The sequence below is a fragment of the Pholcus phalangioides genome, unplaced genomic scaffold (assembly GCF_987345545.1).
Source record: "Pholcus phalangioides strain wild (caught in Gottingen) unplaced genomic scaffold, Ppha-v1.0 ptg000015l_1, whole genome shotgun sequence".
NCBI classification, from domain to species: domain Eukaryota; kingdom Metazoa; phylum Arthropoda; class Arachnida; order Araneae; family Pholcidae; genus Pholcus; species Pholcus phalangioides.
In genome coordinates, this window is record NW_028301608.1 from 117011475 (window position 1) to 117025236 (window position 13762).

The 13762-nt window shown below is 34.2% G+C and overlaps 1 protein-coding gene across 1 annotated transcript in view; it reads left to right on the forward strand.

Annotated features, from left to right (window-relative positions):
- Positions 1 to 13762, forward strand: part of Zip99C (Zinc transporter Zip99C) — a 53004-nt gene that overhangs the window by 14092 nt on the left and 25150 nt on the right. Inside the window, exons 2-3 of the mRNA XM_089245290.1 lie at positions 7372 to 7476; positions 11628 to 11740. Coding sequence (XP_089101416.1) covers positions 7372 to 7476; positions 11628 to 11740 — 218 coding nt within the window. The remainder of the gene's footprint in view (positions 1 to 7371; positions 7477 to 11627; positions 11741 to 13762) is intronic.

Consider the following 13762-nt stretch of genomic DNA (forward strand, 5'->3'; position numbering starts at 1 on the left):
TTCTTGTTTCCTCGTCTGATTCGCGACGCTTCTTTCCAGAACAAGCTTATGCCTCTACATCATCAGAAGAGAAAAATGTAAAAGAAAAGTAAGTTTCTTTTGGCCCTGGCTTTTTCAGAGTTAAAGAAAATGATTCGGTATTTTCATTTAAAAACAAGGAAGTGCATGGAGCAATATTGCAAACGTCAGTGAAATACGCGTTTACTGTGCTCACTATGAGTAATGGATGCTACCCATTTTATAACAAACACTGCATAATTATATTTTCTTGTTGGATGTATAACTGAGGTTGCTAGATTCCAAAAATTAAAACATGGGAGCTGTGGACGTGAAATATAGATGACAGCCATTGCATACGCAAGAGGGGGTGGGGTTTGGGGTTCCATCCCTTCCCCCTTAAGCCGAGCTTATAGTTGCTATTTTGCAAGAAAAAAACGTAAAAAGCCCCTTCAGAAGAAGAGCTGATCAACTATGTAGCTGCCATCTATCTTTGAAATATGTCTTGCAAACATATAATAATAATATTACTATATAATATCCATAGGCCTATGTCTATAATATTATATCTTGACCCTTTTAGCAGTTTTAAAAATTTTCCTGATCCGCAACGAACTGCCGCAGGGAAAATCACAAAACCATCTAGAAATTGCCACCTGTTTTCAAGAATATTTATCCCCGATCTCTTGAGCTGATGATAATGAAACAAGGAAGGAAAAAACACGCACGATCGTTTTCTGTTATTTATGCTGTAAGCATAATCGTATACAACCTCTAAGGGAAAGGACAAACATCCTTTCTTTTCCCCTTTTGTTATCAGACTTTGAACAGGAGCTGACTCCCCCTCACTGTCCTGTCAGTCTGTTAACCAGACGGGTGGGGGACATTTTATCAGAAGAAAACTCACAACTTACAACGGTATCTAGGCTCAGGGTTGCCGATATGAGAGAGAGTTTTCAGAACCCGAGATATCTCGGGATTGCTGCTGTAAAGGTTAATTAAGTCTATGCGTGGAAAGCGGGGCGGCTCAAGAAAAAAAATCTGTATTCGTGCAGGACCCCCGCCCATATTTTTTTCGACAAAGTTTTTTCCACCTTCTATAGCATTACCTTGTGCGGCTGCATGGGCAACACCTTCTAGAGCAGAACGCTTCACCCGGAGATTCGTGACGTCATCGAGATTAGTCCTCGAAACCCATCTTCCCTGTAAGATCATTTTCCAGCAGCACCACACACTATTACGCCGATGTTATATATTTGACCCACGTTGTTATTATATTTTTTCTTAATATTAAAGAAAAAGAGGTCGAATTAGAGTAAAGAATTGAGCACTCGAATAGACGAGTTTATAGTTATAATTCAACATTATTTTCAAGTATAAATGAGTTTTTAATAAAAACTTGACAATATTTGGAAAAATTACCCTTTGACCTCAAAACTTCCCAAGAGCATTAATTTTTCAGAACTTTATTTCTGCTGATTTTAAGCAAAAAAATATCAATTGAATAACCAAAAGAAAATTGAGACAAATTCAGTTATATAATATCCTTTATTTTTCATTAAGATATTCACCATATATTTTCAGTCATTTATTAAAAATAAATATGTGAAATGAACTTTTCATGAAATAAATATATATTGCTTTGCCCCTTTTACTATGGATTGGATATGGATGATTGCAAGATTCTCATTCATACACAGATGCATAACATTTTATGCTAAGATGTGATTCATGTAGTAAAAATTTATTTCAAAAATACTGTTTTTTTTTTTAAATGCCACCAGCTTCTTTCCATAACATTTTTTAACTCTATAACTTTTCTTTTAAAAGTGCATTTTATTATAAAGTACAAGGTTCTTTAGAAATAAGTTAGGGAAAAATCCACAGAATCCCACCACATTCTAAAACTTACCTCAAAGAAATATTGTTAGTACCTGTTTATATATTTCCCAAACTTGGCTATTAAACTGTTAAATAAGTATTTGTACATACTTTCCAGCAAGGGCGTAGCCAGGGGGGGGGGGGGACTTGGGGGTCTGGTCCCCCCCCGAAATGTGAGAAAATGACCGAAAAAAGGGAAAAAGATGGCCAAATCTATTGTTCTGTCACTTTGGTCCCCCCCCGAAATGAAAGTGGTCCCCCCCCGAACGAAATTTCTGGCTACCCCCTGCTTTCCAGTTAAAACACGGAAAACCCAATTCATCAACACAGTATTTTGTAATTTCTAAAGAACCCAGAGTTGTTTATCATAACGCATTACGAGTCTATTTTGAAAATGCACCTTCTGTACCCATCATTGACAAATTTAGATAAATTCTGAGAATTATATTATGAAGCGGGGTGCGGTAGCCCGGTCGATAAGATGCTCTCCTAAAGTACCAAAGGATGTTTAGTGGTGTCGCGAGTTCGATACCCGGTTTGTCCTTATCAGAAAACTTTCCTGACACAGGGGTACAACAAAAAACGGTGACTTGACCGCAGAAAAAATTGCTACTGCAGGGAGTCCCCCCATCGAGGGGTTAGCGCATCGACCTCTCGATGAGTATAAAAAACAAGCCTGCCGTTTGGAATTGACAATAAATTGTAGTTCCCGGTCTAATTAGCCCTCGTGTACAGAAAATGACCGTGGTGCGACAAAAATGATCAATGATATTATGAAGCAACGTGTGATCTAGTTCAATAAAGGCAAAACATGAACCTAACAAAATTTATAGGCGGGGACAAAACTATTTGAAAAAAACATTTTTTGATGTATACAGCTAGATTTCGTGATCAGATGCACTATCAGGAAAAACAAATCATCTAGCCCTATATGTTGAAGGGCGAGGATGGACATGGAAATTTATATGGGAATTACTGGACAAAAACCCACTATTTTGTTACTAATGCAATTATCAGTTGCAATGGCTATAACAATATAGCCAATAACATCCAAATGTGGATCAATTTTGAGAATTACATTATGAAGCAACGAGCCATCTATGTTCAAGACAGGCAAAATATGTATCTGACCAAATTTATAGACATGGGGTAAAATTCTATTTAATATTATGATTATACACTACTGCCACGTTGATATCAATAATATAATAATCATTAGAGCCCGGATTATGTGCACTAAAAAAGTGGTAAAATATGCTTTGAAAATATGCAAATATGCACTTAAAAATGCAAAAATAAGCATTTAAAATACCAAAATGTGTGCTTAAAATACCAAATATGCACTGAAAATTCCAAAATATGTGCAAGGAAATTTCTTGAAAAAGAAATAAGAAATAAGAAAATATGCATTAATAAAATCATCCACAAAAAAAAAGATGTGTTTATAAATGTTTTAAAAACACATCTTTTCTTTTTTTTCGTGCATATGTATTTCATTTACAAAAAAATATCCCCTCACATATATATATATATATATATATATATATAAAATATGTAGAAGTTATTTGCATATGCGGTATATATATATATATATATATACCGCATATGCAAATAACTTCTACATATTTTTTATTCAGGCATTTTTTACTTTTTAGTTTGTTTTAGCTGCTCAATAACAAAATTACCAGTAACAAAAGAATTTCTGCACTATTTCTAGAAAAATGTAACACTTTCACATATCTCTAGAAACAGTCTTACAACAAAACGGTTAATATTTGTAAAATACTTTATAAATATGTATTAATTCACTAAATTTCACCTGCGCGAAAAATTCGATGTTATGAAAATATTATGAATAATATTTATTTGAAAAATTATAAAAAAAGTTGAGTGAGCTTAAACAAACTTTCAAAAATATGCACATATACTGAAAATTCTTTGATTTTATGCATTTATATGCATTAATGCTAAAAAAGGCCAAAATATGCAAATGCATATAATCTGGGCTCTAATAATCATGTTGTTTTATGTGAAAAATTTATGTATAGTTGAAATCTTTCCCTTTCTTTTTTGAAGTGTTTCCAATATATTAATAAATTCATCAAAATTTGTTAATTTATATGGAAAAATAAATTGACATTTTTTTTAACATAATACAGTCGAACCCCGTTGTAACGTCACCATCCATCCCAAAGAATTTTGGCATTATATCGGATCATATTATACAAGGTTGAAATAGCATTTTGGAGAGGCTTCATTCCATAAATTCACACGTTTATAATGAAGTACTATATCGCTGTCTTATTAATGTTATTCTAGAAATAAAATAACCTATTTTACACTCATTCAATTTTAAGAAGAGAAAACTCATGGAATTTTAAAAACTGTACAATATATATTACTTGAATATTTCTTGATGTAAAACTTAAGAGACACATATTTTACACTTACCTCTGAAATTATTTTAGTTCTACATTACATTATAATCCCTATATGGAATATCTGTTCACTGAAAATTTCTGGCACCAAGCGAAGTTGGCACTAACACAGAGGGTGCTATAATGGGGTTCAACTGTACTTTCAAAATATGCAGGAACATTGAGATCACCAGGGCTGCAACTAGGGTGGAGCAGGCAGGTCTCGTGCCCTGGGCGCTAGACCCGAGACGGCGCAAATTTCATTCTGAAACCTCTCCTTCAACATTACAAGGGGGCGTCAAAATGCGTGCTTGCTCCGGGTGACCAAGCATATGGTTGCGGCCCTGGAGATCACTCATATTTACTGTTAACGAAATCTGGGAATAAGAATGCACCTTGTATCTTCATGTCGATAATATGCATAATATCGACATGAAATAAAAGCATCATTAGACTTTGAATTTTTTCAAAATTCGTGAATGTATTCAGTTGTAATTTTTAATATAACATTAAAAAAATTAGGGATTTTCATTACTTTGGGATTTTCATTACATGTGGAGGGGGGGCATGAAATATATTTCCTTTCGATTATTCTAAATCCCCCCCCTCCCAACTGTTTATTCGTTAAAAATTTCTTAAGTTGAAGGATAACATTAAAAAATGATTCAAATACCACAGCATTAATATTACCAATTAAGGTCTTAACTTCATAAAGCCCTACTCTGAAAGTTGGGATTATGAGATTAGCAATTAATAATACAGAATATTCATCAATGCATTTCATGTAACAGTAATAAATGAATTCATCAGATTTTATATGCAGTTGTACAGATAGGCCTATACTTCCTTCACAAAAGCAAATATCGCTGGCAGCTGGCTTAGCTGTTGTTTTTTTCAACTATTCTTTTTAAAGGACTTGGACAACAATATTGTTTATTGCCTTGCCAAGAAATGAATAAAATAAACATTTAAACTAGAAATTTATCATTAAAAACTGCGCTCCCGTGCGTGCCAACTGCTGTCAATATGGCGATTATAAGGGACAAGCAGCTTCCTTTGGGGAAGAAACAGGCCAGAACGTGATGACGTCAAAGCATCGAAAATATTGCGAGTGGAGGCTTTCTGCTCTAAGAAGATGTTGGCACGGGTTGCATGGCCCTAGAGCTGCTCTTGTTGGAAAGTGAAAGTAGTAGGTCTATGGATTAGAATGCTCTTTTAAAAAGTTTCTTTAGAGATGGTAGGCAGAGACCAGCTTGGTTCCCCGCTGTGGTGGTCGAGTGGTCATAATGACGGACTCGCATCGCAGGGACCCGGGTTCGAGCCCCACCGTCACCACAGTGGTGGTCGGTAGTACAGTAAGTTGGTTTTCTGTGGTTCCCAACTTCAAGGCGCAAATGCAAGCCGATCTCCCCATTAAAAAGTCTCGCCACAGAGAGCAACAGTCCTACAAACAGTACAAATATTCAGTCACTACACATCACTCACTTCACTTCTGAGATATAGATGGCGGCACTGAAAAATCATACACAACACTAGATACGCACTCAGACTGTTAGGTACACGCTCTTACACTTCCGGCACAACTCACTAGGTAGTAAATTGCCTATGGCAATAGACCTGAGTTGTGCTCAGTTTGAAAAAAAAAAAAAAAGCTTGGTTCCCCTTTTTAACACGTTAACTGGTAGGGTTTTTGGCCCACCAGTGAAGAGAAAAAATATTAACTGGTGGGCTATGACAATTTTTTATTTTTTTTATCAATCATTATGACTTGGGGCACATTTTATGCTCTTTCTATAAAGTGACCCGCTAGTTTGAATTCCCTATAAAATGGCCTGGACCAGCTCATATTCATGCTTTTAAGTTGGAAAATCGCAGAAAACCAACTCAATTGATTAGTAGTTGTCTATTGTTTTAGACATTTATAAATCTTACAATTTTCTCTCATAATTGTGATAGGTTTTATACCCTAATAGCTCACAAAAAGTCAAATTTTATGTGCACTTTCTGTATCAAAAAGTTTTTTTATACAAAATTCCTTTCATTCCCAGTGGCATGTGACAGGTTTCATATCATACTAAATAAAGTACAACCAGATTGATAGTGATTTACCCGTGTTCTAAAAAATTTGATTTTATTATGACTCTCTCACACATAAAAAGAGGAGCAATCCCTGTAATGGATCCTTGAATATGCTATAATATATAAAATTTATAATTTGTGTTAATTGCATTTTTAATTGGGTTGCTGTATTTTTGAAATATATGACAACCATATTTTTATGGGCATCTTTTTATCAGCCACCTCGTTGGGCATTTTGTCTGTTGCGGCGTTGTATTTGTATTTGTATTTGTATTCACTCTGTTAACGTTATAACCTATAGTCTGTCATTTGTTCCTGGTATTTTTATTTTTTTTTATAATTGCTGTAATTATTAAAGGCTACACTATGTACATGGGCGGAGATACAGGGGGGGGGGGCGGCGTGGGAGGGGCAATGCCCCCCCCCAGCGTCAAAAAGGGAGTGGGCAGATCTAATGTATATGTTGTAAAGGAATTAACATCATCATCGTGCCCCCCCCCCCCAGACATCCGAGTCAATCTCCACCTATGACTCTGTATAAAAGTGACTTGGCTGATTTAAATTCTTTCAAAGAAAGCACCACATTTGGATTCTTCATTACTAAACCAATGTGAAATACTATCAGCATGGCATTAAATTGTTTTGTCTTTGGGCAAGTAATGATCAAATGGAATATTTTATTATTATTACTGTTTGTCTTTTTAATTTAAATTACTACTCTGGTAGTTTTAATTGACATGAACTATTTGTGAAGTGTAAAATTAGTACTTTCTCCAATGAAAGTTTTTTGAGCAAAGTCCACAGTTCAATTTACTCAGTCATTATATCATTATATCAATACTGCTGTACATTTTGCACATCTGACAATCAAGATATGTTCCCCCCATATTAATTTCCACTTATTTACATTTGTTCCAGCCTTCACTAAGCTACAAAATAACTTTTGCATTAACAAAATTTTTCTTTTAATACATGTATTATTTTTTGTTTGTTTTAGGTGGGACCAGGTATCTGAGATTGTTACTGAGTTTCGCTGTTGGTAGCCTTCTTGGAGATGTATTTCTACACCTTCTTCCTGAGGCATGGGACCATCAAAAGAATTGTATGTTTATCATTTACCATAATAATAAGGGATAAAACTGCCAGAATTCTCTACTCCAGCAGGTCTCAACCTTTTTTGTCTCCCAGAGACTTTCTGATATATAATTTTGTATAGTGGAGAACATAGGCGTATTTTTTATACACACATCTAAGTTACTGGTTTATTTTTATTATTTAAATGAGTATAATTTTTTTTTCAATTTACGTTTTTTTAATTTTCCTCAAGAAGCGTGGAGCACCAGTTGCGAATCGATCGCTGCTCTATTCTATCAGCAGATACCCGATATATGGGAAATTTATTCTTCCCAACATGTACTTTAAAGGGGGTATATTAATAAGTTTTTGGCAGGGTTGGTAAAAAAAACGTTTTTTTTGGTTTAAATAGCATTAACATTAAAAGCAATAAAATTTCTGAAAAATCATTAAAACTTCTAATAATTAATTAAAATAAAATGTTTTTAATTATTGTATTATTAATAATGTAATTAACACTATATATTTCCATATTTAATTAATCAATAAATATTTCTTACATTTCAACAAAAACGAACTTTTGAAATTTAATTATTTTTTGCGTAACTCAATGACTTACTTTGTGTTTGAAAATTCTTAATGATGTTATTAACCATATAATATAAAGATGTTTTCTCCAGTTATTTTCAGAAAGCTATTTTGTGCAAAAACTATATTAAAAATTAGGTGAATATAATGTATTTAATGAAGCATTAAATAATGCAGATTAATTGGCAATGATTTACAATATACAGGATGATTATAACTAAAGTACTGATTTCAAAACACTAAAAAAAAGAACCATTGTCAGAATGAATTCCTGAAGCAATGGAATTTTATATGGCAAAGGGGAAAAATATATTTAAAAATGTAAATTTAACGACACTACTCATCCAACATGTGGGAAATTTTCTCACAGAATGGACAAGATAGCCAGTCAGGGCAAAATGATAACTTAATTAGCGTTGCATTATTTCATAGTTCATGGTAACATCACAAAAATGAAGTAATTGAACTAATAACTACAACTTACTCAAGAAATGTTAAATATTTTGTCCACCGTGTTCTGGCTATGAAGTGAAAGCACAAAAATGCTTGTTCAACAGCAGATCAAGAGTATGCCATGGTAATGATGTGGAAGCACTTGTAATTCACCTTTATTAAACCAAACGCAACCCCACGTTAGTATTCCTGAGGAACTTCTAACATATAGGAGATGCACTGGAGCTTGCAATTAACCAAAGTTTGTAATTCGACTACTGTTCATAACATTTTGAGATATCCCACAGCCAGAAGTTGCAAGGGTTAAGGTTAGGTGAACTGACTGCCAGCCAGGTGTCATGTCATCCTGTTATTGTCAAAATAGTTCTTCAGCAGCTGCTTTGCTGGTATTACAATGTGCATCTTGGTAAAAGTTGTTCTATCCATGCACTGATTCTCTTGAAGCGCTGAAATGATGTGGTTGCACAAATAGATCATACTGCTGGCCAAGTACAGCATCATCTACTTGTGCATTTTGCACTACTTGCGCTTTTTTTTCTTTTGCCAAAGAAATTCCCATTGCTACAGGAGTATCCATGTAAATTTTCAAGTCATTCTAACTAGTACTTATTGTATAGTTTTGGAATCAAAACTTTAATTATAATCACCTGTACATAGATGATTATTTTTCATAAATCTGTTACTACTATACAGAAGAACCTTGATCAACTGATCTTAACCATGAAATTATAAAAAAACTATTGAATATTAAGACTGGGTGATATACAGTGTGAGATGTGCTGTGCTACTTATGGGAAAGAAAATGAAAATATCTGTGAAGTAATGTAACTACTAGTGTGTACATTGGTCTTTGTCCTTTAGAGATAGCTGGTGTTTTTATTGGATTATAAGACCATCTGTGTGTGTCCCCCTATCATAATGGTGTCACTACTGTTGCTGCTTCTTTGTGAAGGAAAAAGCAAAGCAAAAAAAAAATAAAAATTCCTGAGATACCTACACCACTACATTTAGAGGTGATATGCAATCCTTATTAATGAATTTGCTAAAGATAGAGCATCATAATTTAGCCAAAGGTTAAAAAATGTGGTAAGAATGAGAAATTTTCACTTCTGTATATAACTTTAAATAACTAAGATACTTCATATGAAAAAATATATACATATTCAGGCTACATTTATGAGACTTTTTGGGAAAAAAAAAACTACTTATATCATCTAAAGATATACCATCTGAATGTACCCCTAGAATATAAAATGTGGTAAGAATGAAAATGTTTTTTGGCTAGTAATGAACCAGTATATGATATTTTTCAAGGAAAAAAATTATATTTAGGCCATCCAAAAAACCAGGGTTTGGTTTAAACCAAACAACCCTGGTTTTTGGGATGAAAATTTTACCTTTTATGAACAATTACAATATTGTGCAGAAGATGATATACATGAGCTTTTTTTGATAAGCTACACTTTTTTGAAGCTTGAATTACTTGAAAGTAGATATACCCTAACTCAACTACATATTTTATTGGTAAAGTATGAAATCAGGCAATCTATAGAATGCCTTTTTTTTTCAGGCAAGGTATGAACAGATGGCAGCATATCTGCAACACAAAGCATATGTCTTCATACCTTTGGTTATTTCCAGGGCCATCTTAAGAGCATCGTAAGGCCCCTTGGGAAAATGGTTTTTCTGCTTACCAACTTTCAAGCTTAATCAGCTCTCATTATCATGAGAGGTCCCCTCTGCACTACTACTTAACCATACATGTACCTCATACATAATTTACACATTACTCAGAAGAATTTTTAACAAATTGGTACATGCCAGAACGTGTCATATGTGTATGTACAGTGTGGCCCAACGTATTTATGTTGTCAGAGTTGTGCTTATTTCACATTCTTTTGCTGGTGCTGCCATCCGTTTTTCATATTTTGTGAGTGAAGATGGTCAATGCTTGAATTTTCATGTTATGTAAGTATCATGTTGAAGATCTGCGTACTTTCTGTGGAGAGACTTTTTTCATATTAGAGACCGGTAACTTTTCATATGATTCCTGCCTCAAAGTTTGAAACCCAGAGAAAATCAATCCCCTCTGCACCAGAAGGCCCTAAGCCAGGGTACACCTATGGGTTAAGACAACACTGGTTATTTCAGCTTATTTTTTTAAATTTTCTAACTTTGATGCTGAATTTAGGTTATGACATCCATATTTTTATGGGCTTTTTCCAATGTTATTTCTTTATTACATGTAGCTTATTTATGTGTTCAGGCAAATGTTATAGGAGGTGTGTCTAATATAATTCTATATTAATATAAGAAAATGTTTGTGTCTCTAATTTTTTTAATGACTTACAGCATTGTAATACTTCTAATTTTTTTAATATTATATTTAGCATAAATGTAACATACATGTATCACACGTCCGACCAGGACTGTGTTATTTGAGTTGTATATCACCAACTAATCAGGTTTTAATAACTCAGGCATTCTATTGAAGGAACAACACATGGGGATGGGGCATACATCCTGGTTGTTAAATATCTAAATGAAAGAATGTATACTGCATATGTTGGGGAAGTGAAGGGGTTAATGTGCAATCAATAATATAAACATTACAGTAGATTCTCGCTTATATGGCCCATATCTGACCAGAGTGTGAATGATTACCAATGCCAACATCATAATGAAAACCTTATGTAAGCTCCGCTGTAACAGGAAAATACAGAAATGAGCTGCTAATTGTACACTTTGCATTTTATATGACTCTGATTTGCATAATTCCAGTGATTTGTTTTTGTACAGTGCCCTCTACAGACAAAAATTTGAACTTTTTTCTGTTCGAAAAAAATCTCCCTTTGTGAGAAGAACATTTTTGCAAACAGCATTCAATAATAATCACATTAAAATATACTAATTCCATAAATTTGTAAATAGTGTAAAATTCATAAAAATTGAAGGGACACCTTGTAAACTTATTCTGCGCATGGAAATGCTGTGACATGTTTTCTTTTTCTATGCTCAAAAATTAAAAAAATAATTCCATTGACATTATAAAAAAACTATTTTATTGACCATGCAAGTTTGAATTGTTTCACAATTTTGTATTTTTTATATTCATTCTTATGCATATTCTATTTCTAGTGGCTTCTCAAGGAAGTGCAAGCCTTGTAACATTGGGCCTATCAGTTCTAATGGGCATGTTCTCATTCATTGTCCTGGAAATGATATTCACTGCAACACAGCCAGAAAAAGTGGTGCGTTTTTATTTTCCAGTCTGACTTAAATACATTTGAGTTTTTTTTATGCTAGTCTTTGTGCTTGTGTTCAAGAATTTGAGCATTTTTTTTATATACAGCTATAGCTCTGTAATTTACGTTTTTGGATTCACTACATTTGGTACTCATTACGTTTTTGATAAGAAAATGAAGCTTGGCTTTTTTCTGGGCTGCTGTGATCTCATTGTAATTATTTACAAAAAAAATTACCTGCTTCTATGTTCTTTGTTTAGTTTCACTATCCTTTATACCAGTGATTGACAACCTTTCAATTGCTGGACCCTTTTTTTTCCTGATGCTTTTTCTTTAGAAACCGTCCCAATAAAAATTTATGGAATACATAAGGAACAAATATAGAAGATATTTGTCTTTTGTACTCAAGAGATTATAACCAATCTCACATAAACTTGATATAAAGTAATTTTTCTTATAAAGTGAATGGTGATAACACAATCAAATAGAGCTGGTCCTAGAAATTTTGCACCTGAGGTGAATAATATTTTGCTACCCATTGTGCTTTTTCCCTCAAAATGATTTCAAAATGTAAAAATCTGAGTGTGAAAGTCATAACAAATTTGCTATAAAAAATGCTGTTCTGTAAATATGCCTCTCTAGGTGGCCACTTCGTTGCCTCATGCTTGGCACCGGCCCTGCAATCAAACCTTGTTATAACAAAATTTCAAGAGATTTAAAATTTGCTTCAGTGCATGATCTGAGAAGCATGATATAAGAAATCTTATGAAAAAAGACCAAAAATTTTGTTTGTTACTTACGCTAAGTTTGCTATAGTGGGGATTTAATGTGTACATGTAGACACAATAAATCCCCAATACAGCAAACCTGGCTCACAATAAACTGGGCTGTATGTCGAGATATAGATATGCTGGAACCATTGGCGCACACAAAGGGGGGTTTGGGATTCTAACCCTCCCTCTCAAGCCGAGATTATTGTGTTATTTTGCAGGAAAAAACTTAAACCCCCCTTGAGAAGAAAAAAATATTGAAACCCCTCGAGAAAATTCTACGTACACCTATGGCTGGGGCTGTGATCAGTCATTGGTTAATTGGTTGAATATGTAAATGGAAAGAACGGTGCATAGGAAAGTTCTGTCGACCTTAAATAACTTGTAAATTTGTCGAGCTAAACTATATGCAGCTTGGATAGATGTATACAGTGCTGTCTTAATGTATGGGCCCACCCGGGCACAACCTGAGGGCCTCAAGAGAAGAGGAGGCCTCACAAAAACAAGATGGTTGAAATTTTTTAAAGTAAGCATGTAAATTTGCCTGGTGGTCTCTCAAAAAATCACTTGGCTCAGGATGGGACATGATGCTCTTGAGATGGCCCTGGCTGTATACTAGTAAAATGACTGCTTGATCAATGGGCAACAAACAGCACCATGTAAAATGATGAATTGGGAGGGGGGGGGGATATCAAAATTAAAGTTTGTGTACAGTGTCTCCTAATCTAAAAAAATATGAAGGTACATCTATACAGGCTCACATGCTCTGATTTCTGTTTGTTGTGGTTGTGCTTTGCAAATTTGTTGTACTTTTTTTAATTTTCCTCTCCTGCTTCCCCTACGCAACCCAGTTCCCACTGCAGCCTTGGCTATACGAAATCAAAGAGACAACGTTAGCCCCCCCCCCCCCCCCTGAAATTCATGGTAAGTGGAGCCTCCAAAGTTTAGTGTATGTTTCTTGGCTCACAAAATATTTTGTATTTTGTGACAATGGTACACATGGATGGGAAATCCAAGCAAACTACTCAAAGGCAACACACACACATAGATGCACCTTTAGTTTGTAAAATTTGTCCCTTGCTCTTTTGCACTGAAAGAGATTTACCACATAATTGCCTCCCCTCTTATGCTTCATGCATGTAGAAATATAAAGTATAGTACATATCCAAAAAAAAAAAAAAAATAGTAATAATGTTATAGAACTTAATTTCATACTAATTTATGAAATATGGCATTCTGTTATAAATTAAAACATAGA